This window comes from Triticum urartu, chromosome 3A (genome assembly GCF_056163025.1).
Source record: "Triticum urartu cultivar PI428250 chromosome 3A, HENAU_Tu73, whole genome shotgun sequence".
Taxonomy (NCBI): Eukaryota; Viridiplantae; Streptophyta; class Magnoliopsida; order Poales; family Poaceae; genus Triticum; species Triticum urartu.
In genome coordinates, this window is record NC_141875.1 from 569,612,775 (window position 1) to 569,628,608 (window position 15,834).

Consider the following 15,834-nt stretch of genomic DNA (forward strand, 5'->3'; position numbering starts at 1 on the left):
CGTGATGGTCTCTTCTCGGCGGAGTCTGGGAAGTGAACACGGTGTTGGAGTAATGCTTGCCGCAGGTTGTTCTTTAGTTACTCGTTCGCGCTTTGCCTTTCTCTTCTCGCTCTCTTTTGCGAACAGGTTAACCACCATATATGCTAGTCGCTTGCTGCAGCTCCACATATTTTACCTTGCTTTACCTATAAGCTTAAATAGTCTTGATCGCAAGGGTGCGAGATTGCTGAGTCCCTGTGGCTCACAGATTACTTCCAAACCAGATGCAGGGTCTGATGACTCCGTTCCAGATGACGCGCTTGAGCTCAAGTGGGAGTTCGACGAGGACCCACGCTGTTACTATGTGTCTTTCCCTGATGATCAGTAGTGGTGCCCAGTTGGGGCGATCGGGACCGTGTCGCATGTCGGGTTGATCTTTTATTTTGGCACCGTAGCCGGGCCATGAGTGATTGGATGATGTAATGCTATTTATATACTTTGATTGACGTGGCGAGTGTAAGCCAACTATGTATCTCCCCTTTTATTGTCTATATTACATGGGATGTTGTGAAGATTGCCTAACTTGCGACATTGCTTTCAATGCGGTTATGCCTCTAAGTCGTGCCTCGACACGTAGGAGATATAGCCGCATCAAGGGCGTTACACTATACGGTGCATTTAAGACTTGTTTCATCTCTGGAGTTACCTTTCTTGGGACTGTATGTAGCACTTGATCCATGTTATGAGTCCCCTCCGAGGTATATAACTCCTTATAAAACGCCGTGGTCAGTGCCTCCATCTCACCGCTATAGTCATCTGCCCATCTTGCAGTGCTTTAATTTGATTTTTCCTTCTTCGTCTACTTGCTTTGAGGTGGAAAAAGTAAGTGCTTTTGTCTCCATGAGCCAGCCAATCAAGTCTTGCTCTTTGGCGCCATAAAATCTCCTCCCGGTGGAATAATTCAACGAGCCTATCAGTCACTTTCAACTCTGCATGGCATGGCCCTGTGCGGCCTGGGATCTGGTGCAGGATCTACAGCTGGCATTTCAGTTGGTCTATTTCTTGTCTCACGCTGCCGAAGTGTGTATACTCCCAATTGGTCAGGTCAGCCGACAACCCCTGCAGCTTTGCATGCAAAGAATCCACCGAATCTCCTGTCACACACGCCCATCCATTCTCCACTATTGCGGGCAGTGCCTCATCGCGTTCCCAGCATAACTCGTATTTAAAGGGACGGAGGCCCCGGCTGCATGCATGCACGTCGTGCAATCGGAGCAAGATAGGGATATGATCGGACGATGCTGCACTTTTATGTTCAATATTTGCATTAGGGAAGGTCAAGACAAAAGCTGAATTAGCAACGCCTCTATCCAGTCGAACCCTAGTATAGGTCATCCGATGTCTGTTAGCCCACACGTATCCAAGGCATCGCGAAACGAGTCCATCTATGCCTGACTTCGGTTACCAACTCCATCATTCTCATGGGCATGGATTACCTCATTGAAATCACCCATGGCTATCCATGGTAAGGTGCTTACTCCTGTAATTCCTCGGAGCGTGTCCCACGTTTTATACCTTTGGTTGCCTTATGCCTCCCCATAGACAAAAGTCACTCGTATTTGTACATCAACAATATCCTCCACAGCAACATCAATATGATACTCTGAATAACCAAGAACTTCAACTTTTATTGAATCTTTCCAAAAAATCCCAAGACCCCCACTTCTACCAGAACTACTAACTGCATAGCTTTTATCAAAACCAAGAGTACCTACTAAATTCTCAACACGAGATCCCTATATTTGAGTTTTTAAGATACAAAGTATAGAGGAGGCATACTCACGAAGCTCTCGAACTGTCGCGGGTTTGCCACCCCCACGATAGTTCCAACATAGTATACTCATTGCGCGGGGTGCGACCCCACTTGGGGCCCGCCAATCGCGCATCAGACGGTTTGTTTGTTGTTGAATTCTTATCCTTCCCCTTCTCAGTTATCTGTGGAGTTTGTTTGTTCCTCTTTGACTCTTGTTTTGATGAGGGGCTCGCCAGCACAGGTGGAGGCGGAAGGGCAAGCAGAGTGTTGCCCTCTAGCTGAAGATTAGTGGTTGGCTTCATTGTGGCTGGGGCTTGCGGGGCTCCCCTTTTCTGTTTTTATCAGCGTACTCCATCTCAAAGTCACCAGGCTTGCCCATTGAGAGGTCATCCTCGTAGGGCTACTGTTCTTGGGTATTCCCTCTCCCTCGTCCTTTTCCAGTGCTTGATCGACCCCTGCCTCGGCCACCTCCCGAGCCCCTTCCTTCACCTGGACCACGCGCTGGTCCTCTGAACCAAGAGGTCTGCAGATCCTTGAACGCCAATGCTTCAGGAAGATGGATGCCATTGCCGCACTCATACTTGTGACCAAGATGACCGCACACAACGCATCAATCTGGGAGTCTTTCATATTTGCCCCTATAAATCTCCCTGACTACCCCCTTCTGCCTCTTGATGAGGAGTGACACCGCGTTCTTGAGCAGCTTGTCAACATCTATTCTTATGCGGACTCTGAAAAAGTTACCTTCAAAGTCTTGAGATTTTGGCTCGGCAAAAGTAAACTCTCCCGCTGTCGAGGACAACGATTTTATCTTGCAGAAGTACCCTTTCGGCAGATCATGGATTTGGATCCATATCTCCACCTTGTTCATCTCTATCATGGATGGTTTTGTGAAGCCATCATATGATGCGATTACCACAGTTTTCCCCTTGAAGGTCCAAGGCCCCTCCATCACACGTTCCCAGTCGCCTAGGCATGAGAACTGAAAGGGTGTAGAGGTTTTCTTCCAACGGGCGAAAATTCACCTGTTACGCGAGATCCCATGCCGCGCATATTGCGGAAGAACCAGTACTGGATATATGATTTATCCGTATGAACGCGAGCTAAAGCCATCCATCTTGTAGCCTCCTCAGGAAGTTCATTTGCTTCAATCACCACATTTTCTAATTCGTCTTTCTTCAGACCAAGTTCCTTCATCATCGCCTCCATGTCGCTCACGGCCGCGGCCGAGCTTGAAGACAGATCTGACATCTCTTAATAATCTGGCGCGAAGAAGAAATCTGTTCCGCGAGCGGTGAGAAAGCGAGGGAGTCCGGCCTTTGGGCGCATCGACGGGTTGTCGCTGGATTTTCCGGGCCCCAGGACGCCGGGGCCGCAAGAGCGACCGAACTGTTTTGTTGTGCAGCGACCAACCAACCCATGTGCGTGAGAGCGACGCGAGTCCTCTTTCTTGACCCCCGGCGGCCGGCCAACTCCGACTTGCCTAATTTCCGCCGCCCACGGCCAGCACCATGGATTCAAAAACTTGTCCTGTAAACACGCTGTTTTCCACGCCGCATCACGGAGAAAGCTTGCACGTAGCTCAACCGGGTGGTCCTTTCGAGGGATCGCACAGGTGGTCGGCTATTAGCACGAAAGAACCCGGTTCTCCTTCCCCCGTTGGAGAAACAATACAGAAAAAAAAAACATTTTTTCTTGCGGAGAAACATTTTAAAATAGCATGGGAATTCGATTTTGAAAACGGCATCCAAAGAGAATATCCAACTCACGGCCTCACGCTCACGCACGCCGTCACGCCTGATGAGTTTTCAAAATCAAAAGTAATAGAAAGAGGAGGCCTGCGATCTGACGTGGAGAGCCTAGGACTCGTGACGGCGTGACAGCCACATGTCTCCGCGACAGCCGGCCCCATCAGGACCGTCCAATATAAAACTGGCGGACGGATCTCGTCGCGCGCACCGCATCTACCAAATCAGGCGAAGAGACCGGTGACACCTCCTCAGCCGTCCGATGGCCCGACCCGACGCCCCCAGAGCCGATCGGGCCGTCCGAAGATCTTCTTGGCCAACACCCTAAAATTATTCGCACCCCACGGCTCCGTGGCCCGTCCCTCCCCCTTATTAATACCGCGGCCGCCCCGCCTTCGCCTATTATCCTCCGCCACTCCGCTCTCCCAAAAGTTCTTCTTGTTCCGCAAACCACACGAAGAAAAAAAAGCAAAGGTGAGAACAGCCCCTCTCGATCTCGACGACGCCCCTCCCCTGTTCGTAAGCTCGCCGAAATTTGCCTTTTAGTTTCCTCCGATCAATCGCCGGATCTGACCGCCCAGGTCCTATTCATCGAATCTGAATTTTAGAGCAAGAAAAATACAGCCTTTGTCGTTTGATTAGTTATAGGGGGTTGTTACGCTTTAATTCGTGCTCTTGGCGCTTTAATTCGTGCTAATGGGATCGATTTCGGTCGAGATACGCGTCCCGATCTGGTGATTTAGCGCGGGTTAATGACGCCTAGCGCAGATCTGCCTGGATTCGCTGCACGTGACCTGATTTTGTGTGCGGTGGTTTGCTTGATTGATTTTGCAGGAGATGGCGACCACGAATTGGACGCTCCCCGACCACCCCACGCTCCCCAAGGGGAAGACGGTGGCCGTCGTCGTGCTCGACGGATGGGGCGAGGCCAGCCCCGACCAGTACAACTGCATCCATGTCGCCCAGACGCCCGTCATGGATTCGCTCAAGAATGTAGGTTACCCGCACCTGTGCCCAGCTGCACATATTACCTTCATCTATTTAATGTGATTATGGTTGCATGCATCCTTTTGTCGGATTTAATGTGATTAAGTCACATACTCACTCCCGCTGTAGATTAAGCATCCTGATTGCAGTTGTTGCTCTGGTTTGAGCATGATGATGAATCTGATGTGAATGTTGGACCCTTCACTATAAAAAATAGTGTCAATATCGTGCAATCGTAGCTAGTGCACACTGTAATTCTTGAGTCTCGATACAATGTTTGTTTACATTACTACCGTAATTCATATGTTGCATCCAACCTGAACTTGTTCGGATGTACTGTAGTTTTTTGCATGCTAAATTTTTACCCCCTAACTTTGCTTGAGATGAGCAATTACTAAGCTTAACTCCGTTTTAGGGTGCTCCTGAGAAGTGGAGACTAGTGAAGGCTCATGGAACTGCCGTTGGTCTCCCAAGTGACGACGACATGGGCAACAGTGAAGTTGGCCACAATGCTCTTGGAGCTGGCCGAATCTTTGCTCAAGGGTATGTGTTTTTCCCCCTTTGAAATATGTATTCTCCGCTGTTAGTACCGAGCAGTGCAATTTTTTGTTACAAGTTCTGATACAGTAGTGAAAAAGGACACCTGACTTCAGCTGGATTCTTGATAGTATCAATATGGTCTTCTAGTTTTGCATCGTCGTCAATATTGTTTGTAACTCTGCTAGGAACCATGTCTTGTGGATGCTTATTAGTTTTTTTGCTTTAGTTATGTTACATAGTTTGCTGTCTAACTGTTTGAGTCGTTTGCATAACCATGTGCTAGACTTTATCAATTACTATTGTCCCATTATATTCTGTTTCACTTGTATGCTTCTTTCACATTTTGTTTTCAACAAAGCTAATTAAGTTACATTATATACTTAATTTCTATAGTGCGAAGCTTGTTGATGCTGCTCTTGCTTCTGGGAAGATTTGGGAAGACGAGGGGTTCAATTACATCAAGGAATCTTTTGATAAGGGTACTCTGCACCTTATTGGTTTGTTGAGTGATGGAGGCGTTCACTCCCGGCTAGACCAAGTGCAGGTTAGCTTAGCAATCATTGTGATGAACGCCAGACGGTCTTGTGATGATTTGTCAAATACTAAATTGCTCTGTTTTGTTTCACTTTATTTTCAGTTGATTGTGAAAGGTGCCAGTGAGAGGGGAGCAAAAAGAATTCGCCTTCACATTCTTACTGATGGGCGTGATGTTTTGGATGGCAGTAGTGTTGGTTTCGTAGAGACAATTGAGAACGATCTTGCTCAGCTTCGTGAGCAGGGTGTTGATGCACGGATTGCATCTGGTGGTGGAAGGATGTATGTTACCATGGACCGCTACGAGGTATACTCTCATTTTATAGTTTAGCTTTGTGAGGTGCAATTTTGTGTTATATTTTAGTTGGAAAAATACACATTTTCCTGGTGAAATTGAAGTCATGTATTTTGATGCATTGCAGAATGACTGGAGTGTGGTCAAGCGTGGGTGGGATGCCCAGGTACTTGGAGAAGCACCACACAAATTCCAAAATGCACTTGAAGCTGTGAAGACTCTAAGAGCAGAGCCCAAGGCCAATGATCAGTATTTGCCCCCCTTTGTGATAGTTGATGAGAGTGGCAAATCGGTTGGTCCTATAGTAGACGGTGATGCAGTCGTGACTTTCAATTTCAGAGCTGATCGCATGGTTATGCTTGCGAAAGCACTCGAGTTTCCTGATTTTGATAAATTTGACCGTGTTCGTGTACCAAAAATTAAGTACGCTGGGATGCTTCAATATGATGGTGAGTTGAAGCTTCCAAGCAAGTACCTTGTTTCCCCACCTTTGATTGAGAGGACATCTGGTGAATACTTGGTGAAGAATGGTGTCCGCACCTTCGCTTGCAGGCAAGTACCTAGTTTTCCATTCTATTTGTTCCAATGCTAAGGCACTTGGTTCTTCATGTTCATCTCTATACTATAATTTCTGGTCATTAGTTAGTCATGACTCGGGTGTTTGATTACATGGAACATTACTTATGTGAGGTTAGCATACTCCCATTGAAAACAAATGTGGGTCAAGTACTGTGTAAAATGTGAATACACAAGTCAGATGCAAAGCTTTATATTTGTTGCCAATCATATATCAATCACCAAAATAGGAAAGTGATTTCTTTGGTTTGTTTTACTTTCTGGAACCTATTAGTATAGTTTGTCTGGGGGCAAAGCTTAACTACAGGGTCCGTAATTGAAATTATCTACATTTGAGTACTTTTTTCTGAAAGTCCATTCAGCGTTTATTGACCTTATGACTCCCCTATTCTCATAATTGTGAGGGAATTATTATTTTTGCAAACCGTTATTTCAGTTGTTTTGAGGTCTAAAGTTTGTTCTGTGCTTCGAAATTTATCCTATGTTTCTGCACATTTGTATTTATGAGTTCTTTTTATTTGTTCATAACAGTGAGACAGTGAAGTTTGGCCATGTCACATTTTTCTGGAATGGAAACCGTTCGGGATACTTTGACGAGACCAGGGAAGAGTATGTAGAAATTCCCAGTGACAGTGGTATCACATTCAATGAGCAGCCCAAAATGAAGGCACTTGAAATTGCTGAGAGAACTCGGGATGCTATCCTCAGTGGGAAGTTTGACCAGGTAAGGAATTTGGAAAGGTGTAACACGCGACATCCTTGGTTTGCCCCCTTAAATTTACATAACATGTTATATGCTTGTAGGTGCGTATTAACCTGCCAAACGGTGACATGGTTGGTCACACTGGTGATATTGAAGCTACAGTTGTTGCTTGCAAGGCTGCCGATGAAGCTGTCAAGGTGAGAACAAACAAGAAACTTCAATGTTTTGTTTACATGATCTATATCCTGAAAGTTGAATTGGGGCACAGTTTCAGTGACAAATTCTCTGAATTCTACCTCATTTGCCTTTTACTTATCTGTATCATTGGTTCCCCTTGAAAACAGATGGTCTTGGATGCTGTGGAGCAAGTTGGTGGTATCTATCTTGTCACAGCTGATCATGGAAACGCAGAGGATATGGTTAAGAGGAACAAAGCTGGCCAGCCGATGCTCGACAAGAGCGGTAGCATCCAGATTCTTACCTCGCATACGCTTCAGCCAGTAAGTGCAATGGCCTTTGATGCTCTTCCTGTAAGACCAGTTTTAAGTGACGATATTTATCGCTTGGTTTTGACCTGCCTGCGAACTTTGCAGGTCCCTGTTGCTATCGGAGGCCCTGGTCTCCACCCCGGAGTGAGATTCCGCTCCGACATCCAGACACCTGGGCTCGCCAACGTTGCCGCCACCGTGATGAACCTCCACGGCTTCCAGGCTCCTGCTGATTATGAGACGACCCTCATCGAAGTCGTCGACAAGTAAAAAAACAATGCGCTCTTTGAAGCCAAAATTGCTGTAGCCAATTTTGTCGCTATAGTTTTGGGGTTGGTCAAGGAATGATCGCATCATTGAATAATTTGAGATTTGACAGCACGCTTGCTCGAACTCATCATGTGTAACATTGAGAAAGGTGGATTTTACTTGCAGTTAGCTCTATTTTGTAATTTGGGGTTTTGCCATGCGGGTTTGCTTAACAGACCGATAGCGATTTTTGCTCAGCTATATGTATGAGATTTCATCTTCAGGTAAACGCCCGATAATAGCGTTCTTATCCTCGCTCTCCCTTGAGCCTAAATAGTCCCCTTCCCCAAGCAATGAAGGAAACGGGGAAAATTTCAAAGCCAGACTGCTTTGTAAGCCGTGACTCACAGAACTGGTGAGGGCGGGGCGTCGACCTGTTGGCTGGGCAGTTGTGGTTGCTGCCAGATCAGCTGAATTCGAGTCCCGGCTTGGACGCACCTTGCATGCCAAACTCCAACTCCCTTTGGAAGAGCTCCGTGCACTAACCCCAGGTTGTGCCTCAGCGGGCGAGTGTTGGGTCGAGTGGTCTGGCTAGCTGTTGGGGCCAAAAGTACAATTGGTGTTACATGCGTGCTCTTCAGCGAAATAAGGAAATAATGAGAAGCTAAACCTCGTCTGTCTTTCGATCATCAGTGATCGGCCATCGCATGGGGCCGAGGGCAGGATAGGGTCATACAAAGCAAAAACACTCTTTTATCCTTGAATTCCTTCGCCTGTCATGGTGACACAGATGACGGTTGAGCAGGAAGACGACGGTGCGCCTTGGCTGGCCATGACGAAGATAAGAATGTGCGGGAGGGTCGTGGTAGACACATAGGTGACAACGGCGGTGTGTGTGGGTGACAACAGAGGAAGCAACAGTTAGGCCAGTGCTCATCAGGAAGACGAGGACAGTGCTGATCCGCATGTGTTCGACCATGAATTAGTCCTCAACAACACGCCCATAGTCCATACGGACCGTGAACTATCTCCCCTAATAATAAAGCATCTATTGCTTCTGATGATACGTCATCTAATTTGCCTCTAAAGTTGCTAAGTATTACCCACCAATGCTACCTATAAGTAAGGAAAAACGATTCAGTTTTTTTCTCGCGGCATTCGCCTCTGGTTTATCTACGGGCGGTGTCCAAAAAGTAGCATAAGGACTCCCATAGCGCATTGGCTGGACCGAGCCCTGGCTCTCTCATCTTTTTCAACTTTTTTGTTTCTTTTTCCTGACATATTAAAATGGTCTCAAAATATTTATCTTTCAAACACTAACTCAAAATATAACATGTTATATATGAAATGGTCTTTAAAAAAATTATCTTTCAAACACTAACTCAAAATATAACATGACAATAAAACCTGAGAAAAAAACACTACCTCAGAATATAACATGTTATATATGAAAAAAACCCTGAAAAAATGTGTATAAGTTTTAAATATACATACGTATATACCTAAAAAATCCTTTCGCCGGCCTAAATTTTTACGTCTAACAGATTAAAATGGTCTTTGAAATATTTATCTTTCAAACGCTAACTCAAAATATAACATGTTATATATGAAAAAAAACTGAGAAAAATGTGTATAAATTTTAAATATACATACATACCTAAAAAATCCTTTCGTCGACCTAATTTTTTGCGCCACATTCGTTCGAGTCAGGCACAAACAATACACACGTTTTTTTTGCTCATTTCCCTTTGATATTCCATATGAATCTGTTGAACGTGGACACAGGACTCTAGATATATACATGTATAAAAATATCAGGACCAACACGGTTCTTGAAAAAATAGGCTCGCCTCAGCAAAGCCGTCGCCGCCATCGAGCGCGGACGCAACGATCTAGACGTCATGCAACACGTTTTCGACCAGGTACATTAGTACCACTATATTGACCGCTTCAGCCGCTGCTTCCATCAATCAATCATCAATGGTATAATGGACCCTCGATGATCACATCGTATGCACATATTAGTGTAGGGAGTTGGCCATCTTGTGATTGACCATACCATTTATACGTGTATGCACTTCATGGAGAGACCGGGAGAAGAAGTACTGCTACCGCAACTTTTGATTTCCCTAAACATACTTGTGATTTGGCATAGTCTACAAGTTTACAACGAGGTGGGGAGCTTGTAGATGTTGGGAACCAGGCTGGCTCCGCATGCCTCGCTTCCCTCGAGTGGGAGCTCATAGGATAAGCAAGTCTCTCGCTGGGAGGCCGACACGGTCATCAATGTCGAGTCGGTCACTCACATATCTTCTTTGACTCAGAGCTCAAGCTGATGTACATGCCTTTGCCTGTTGTCCAACTGACCATCAACTGCAACAACACCTGCAGTAACGCATGTCGCAAAATCTAAGTAGATGCTTTCTACCGGACCATACATTATTTGACACGTACTCCCTCTGTAAAGAATTAAGCGCTCTTATAACTCTTTATAAAGGAAGCGCTATTTTTCAAGTTGAATATATTTGTAGGTAACCTACATCTTTTTTACCCTTCATCGTCGTTGGTACCAAAATTTTCCATGTGCATGATCCCACACAAATATATTCGATGCAACATCACAGCCTTCTATTGCAGCTATAATGATTACCATCAAGGAATGTGGACACTAACTCCACGAGGAGCATTTGGTTATATAACCCAGATACAAGCAAATCAGAATCATTAATTGTGCTGACAAGGAAAATAAAACAGATCGAGGCTCCAATTATTAAGATGACACTCAGAGTAGGCCTTGACCTCCGCCTCTCCTTTCTAACTGGCATTTGCTCAGTATGACGATGGAAACCACAAGGCCGTGTACATAATAAAACTTGCAAAAGGGCAGAAGGATGAATAGGTTGATGACAGTGATGAGACGGAGCAATTGTGATAAGTGACGAAACATAATTTTGTTATCCCGTTGCAAGGCACGGGCTCTTTTGCTAGTTCAACACTCAAATACAGACTGAAGCAGCAAAAAGCGCCATAACAGTCGATACAGACCGAAATCACTAGTTGAGGAGTACTTGTTGCAAAGATCACTCCAACTCCCCTGGTTGCGGCCAGTGGCGCACATGCAGAGCGCCACTTGTCGCGACCTAGGAGTTTTTCCTTTTTTCTAGATCCGTTTATTCAAAATGTTTTATCTCTCAAACCATGCGTCCAAATCTCGAATCGCTTTCACCGTTGGATTCCTCGCGTCGAGATCTTCAAAACTAGATCCCATGTTGCTAGGTTTTGACGAACTTTTTTTTACGAAAAAACGAAGAACGAAAAAACCGAACCGGGAGCACGAGTTTTTTCCCTTTCCGAAAGAGACACGCCCATGCCTCTCACGAAATCACAACCGTGATTCTCGCGGAAGGAAATCCTTGACTCCCGCGGAAGGAAAAAAAAAGAGAAAACACGTTTTTTTCGTTTCCGAGGAGGCACGACCGTGACTCTCGCGAAAGCACAACCGTGCCTCTCGTAGAAGCAAAATCGTAACTCTCACGAAAGGAAAAAAAAACAGAAAAGGTGTTTTTTTCGTTTCCGAGAGGCACGACCGTGACTCTCGCGAAAGCACAACCGTGCCTCTCGCGGAAGCAAAACCGTGACTCTCACGAAAGAAAAAAAAAGAAAACGTGTTTTTTTTCCGGTTTCCGAGAGGCACGGCCGTGACTCTCGCTAAAGCATAACCGTGCCTCTCGGAGAAGCAAAACCGTGACTCTCGCGAAAGGAAAAAAACAGAAAACGCGTTTTTTTCGTTTCCGAGAGGCACGGCCGTGACTCTCGCGAAAGCACACCTGTGCCTCTCGCGGAAGCAAAACTGTGACTCTCGGAAAGAAAGAAAAACAGAAAACACGTTTTTTTCGTTTCCGAGAGGCACGGCCGTGACTCTTGCGGAAGCAAAACCGTTCCTCACACGGAAGCAAAATCGTAACTCTCGCGAAAGGAAAAAAACATGTTTTTCGCGCAATTTTTTTTCAAATTTTTTTATCAAAAAGCTAAGGAAGACCGGTGGAAAACCAAAACGTCAAAAAATAGAAAAAATCGTTTAAAAAGCCAAAAATGCGTGCCAAAAAATAAAAAACAAAATCCGGAGGGAGCGCCCAAAGCGCGACACGTGACGAATGACTGAGAGCGCGCTAAGTGGCGTTGATCGTTGCGAGGCTCCCGAAGGAGCGCTCGTTAACTAGCTGCTCTGGGAGCTTCCTGTACACATCGCGACCATATAGAAATTTATTGCGTACAAACTTGGGGTGATAAGGTTTTTTTTAATACAATACACACACAAGCGCTCATATATACGCGTATACACTCACATTATGAACGCACGCGCGCGCACACACACCCTACCTGTGGTAGAAGAAGGAGAGGACCAAAACTCTCCTGACAAGGTCAAGGTAACCCCACGTTCAAATCCTCCTCTTTTCACTCCGTCTACTCCTTGTGATGAGTATCTTGATGCGGAGGATAATTGTGATGATGATGATGATTTAGATGATCCTATGCTTGCTAAACTAAATAAGTTCACGTGCTCCCTTAAAGGAAAGAAGCTCACTATGTTTCGTATGCTTATAGAGATGGTGAGTAAGCACACCATTACCATTAAGGAACTCAAAACCCTCGTCAACAAGGAAAATGAAAAGTATGAAATCCTTGAGAGGAAAGTCCAATATGAGGAAGCACGAAATGATGAACTATGCCTAAAAATTGGTGCAAACATTGATGTTCATGCAAAAAAACTTGCCTCCTTGAAAAAGGCCAAGAACTCTTGCAAGGAGTTGATGAATGATAAAAGTAAGCTTATGGAATCTCATGCTTGTCTCCCTAAGGATTGTGAGCTTCTATCCATTTCCCTCAAGACTAAGGAAGAGGAGCTCACTCTTCTTACAAAGAGTTTTGAGACGCTCAAACTTACTTATCTTGAAACTCTAGCCAAGGTTTACTCTCACCTATTATCAATGTTGATGCTTGTACTAAATCTAGTGGTGACCTAACATCTATTCTTCAGGAAAACCGTTTTCTAAAGGCACAACTCTAGAGAAGACTCATGACATGTGCTCAAGGACAAAAGAACCTTAATGAGGTATTGAGCCAAATGAGGTGTTTGCCAAGGAAGGGCTTGTGTTTGACCCAAGCACAAGCAAGAAGAAGACGTCTTCTCAAAAGTGCACCACCCCTCTCAAAGAAACATTTGTATGAGAAGGGCACAAGGAGAAAGGTAAGGTTGTGAGTGGGAAGGCCACCAGCGGCATGCCCACTCTCAACAAGCCAAAAGAGTTCATGCCTCCATCCTATGTACTTTGTAAAACAAAGGATGGAGAAGTTTATGCGAAATTTGTTGGTCCTCGTAATGCATTCCGGTTTTATGCTATTTGGGTCCATAAGACCCTTGTGACTAACTTGAGAGGTCCCATTGCAAAATGGGTTCCTCTAACCAAGCCATAAATTGTGTGTAGGTTGCTTTCTCTGGTGGAGTCAAATGGTTGATCGATAGTGGATGTACCAACCATATGACCGGAGATAGCAAATTGCTTTTCGATTTCATGGAAGCTATTCAACCATTTATGAGCATTGTGTTTGGTGGAGGATCAAAAGGACAGGTACTTGGGTTGGGTAAGGTGCCTATCAAAAATGACATGTCTCTTGCAAATGGCATGCTTGTCCAATCCCTTAAATACCACTTGCTTTCCATTCGCCAATTGGCTTCCGTTGGTTATGATACACTATTTGGACTAACAGATGTGAAAGTCTTTAAGAGAGATACTCTCGAAGTGGCCTTTGTTGGAGAGTTGGATGGCAACCTTTACACGGTTGATTTCTTGAAAGAGAGCACATTCCATGCAACTTGTCTAACGGCCAAATCCGACAAGGGGTGGCTATGGCATCGCCGGCTAGCCCATGTCGTCATGACAAATCTTCAAGATCTCTTAAAGGGTAATCACATCCTTGGACTAACCAATGTTTCTTTTGAGAAAGATCGTATCTTTAGTGCATGCATAGCGGGGAAGCAACATCAATCAAAGTACCCACCCAAGAATATTGTATCTACTTCAAGGCCTTTGGAGCTTCTTCACGTGGATCTTTTTGGGCCTCCTTCATGTGATAGTCTTGGTGGGAAAAAGTATGGACTTGTCATTGTTGATGATTACTCAAGATATACATGGGTGTTTCTCCTCAAGTCCAAGGACGAGACGAAGATCACCTTCATTGATTTTGCCAAGCAAGCCCAATGCAAGTTTGACAAAGAAATTTTGGCAATAAGAAGTGATAATGGCTCCGAGTTCAAGAACTACACCTTGGAAGAATTTTTTTAGTGATGAAGGGATTGAGCATCAATATTCCGCACCCTACACTCCTCAACAAAATGCTGTAGCCAAGAGGAAGAACCGTACACTTGTGGAAATGGCACGGTCCATGTTGGATGAATACAAGTCACCACATAGTTTTTGGGCCGAGGTTGTCAACACCGCATGCCATGCATCAAACCGGCTCTTCCTCCGCACGATATTGGAGAAGACTCCATATGAGCTCCTAACCGGGAACAAACCAAATGTCAAGTACTTCCGTGTATTTGGGTACAAGTGTTTCATCCTCAACAAGACAGAATGGTTAGGAAAATTTCAATCCAAAACAATTGAGGGGATATTTGTTGATTATGGATCAAGCTCTCACGCCTATAGAGTCTACAAAAAATCCAATGAATGTGTTGTAGAAACTTGTGACGTGGTGTTTGATGAATTTAATGGCTCCCATGGGGAGCAAGTTGATCTAAGTGATGCAGGTGAAGAAGATCCCTCGCAAGACATTTTGACCATGGGTGTTGGTGCTCTTCTTCCAATGGAACGAGAACTGTCGGTGTCAAAACCGGCGGATCTTGGGTAGGGGGTCCCGAATTGTGCATCTGAGGTTGATGGTAACAGGAGACAGGGAACACAATGTTTACCCAGGTTCGGGCCCTCTCGATGGAGGTAAAACCCTACATCCTGCTAGATTAATATTGATGAGTATAGGGGTTATAGGAGTTTATCTACCATGAGATCGTAATGTCTAAAACCCTAGAAGTCTAGCCTATCTGATTATGATTGTCCCTACAGACTAAACCCTCCAATTTATATAGACACCGGAGGGGAATAGGGTTATACAAAGTCGGTTACATAGAAAGGAAATAGTATGTCCGGCCGCCTGGCTTGCTGTCCATGCAAAGAAGAGTCCTATCCGGACACGGGAGAAAGTCTTCCATCTTGTATCTTCATGGCCCAATAGTCCGGCCCATGCCCAACAGACCGGACGCCCGAGGACCCCTTAGTCCAGGAGTCCCTCGGTAGCCCCTGAACCAGGCTTCAATGAAGAGGTGTCCGACGCGCAGATTATCTTCGGCATTGCAAGGTGGGTTCCTCCTCCAAATACTTCGACACAGTCTTCGAACACAAAGATCATGTCCAGATCTGCAAAACAAGTTCCACACGCCACTGCAGAGAATATAATATTTCACGAGTCCAATCTGCTGACAATTTTTCTGTGACGTGATATCACGTCATCACCTGGTTATTATATCGAACCGTTTTTTTCTCGCTCACCGTTCCACGTTCCGAGATGTGGTTTCATTGGCACGTCTTGTCAAAGCACAGATCGTGCCCCCTTATTGCGGGATCCTCATCAACACGGGCATGGGTATTCCAACCGTCCGGTTGGCATGATTCCTTATGAATAGGCAGGTTTCAAGGTCGAGGAGGAGGTGTTTGATATTTATTGCCTTTATAAAGGGACTAGGGCCCGTCTGGCTTTGTTACGCCAACCCTTTCCTCATCCTCTCCAACCTCGAGCTCCAGCGCCTAAGGTTTCGATTGTTTCAAGCTTCCCAGTCATGGCCGGCCCCAGTCCTCAAGGTCGGC

General features: G+C 45.4%; 1 protein-coding gene across 2 annotated transcripts; it reads left to right on the plus strand.

Moving 5' to 3' along the window:
- The first annotated feature begins 3,858 nt into the window (after positions 1-3,858).
- LOC125545145 (2,3-bisphosphoglycerate-independent phosphoglycerate mutase) lies at positions 3,859-8,115 on the plus strand. 2 transcript variants are annotated; one of them, XM_087513378.1, is made up of 10 exons: positions 3,859-4,014; positions 4,375-4,533; positions 4,943-5,070; positions 5,461-5,611; positions 5,705-5,908; positions 6,024-6,452; positions 7,008-7,196; positions 7,277-7,372; positions 7,520-7,675; positions 7,769-8,115. In XM_087513378.1, the coding sequence occupies exons 2-10, from the start codon at positions 4,378-4,380 to the stop codon at positions 7,931-7,933; spliced, it is 1,674 nt and encodes a 557-aa protein (XP_087369504.1). In that variant the 5' UTR covers positions 3,859-4,014; positions 4,375-4,377; the 3' UTR covers positions 7,934-8,115. The 2 variants fall into 2 exon arrangements, with proteins under 2 accessions (XP_087369504.1, XP_087369505.1); XM_087513379.1 differs by lacking the exon at positions 3,859-4,014 and adding an exon at positions 4,039-4,059.
- The last annotated feature ends 7,719 nt before the right edge of the window (positions 8,116-15,834 follow it).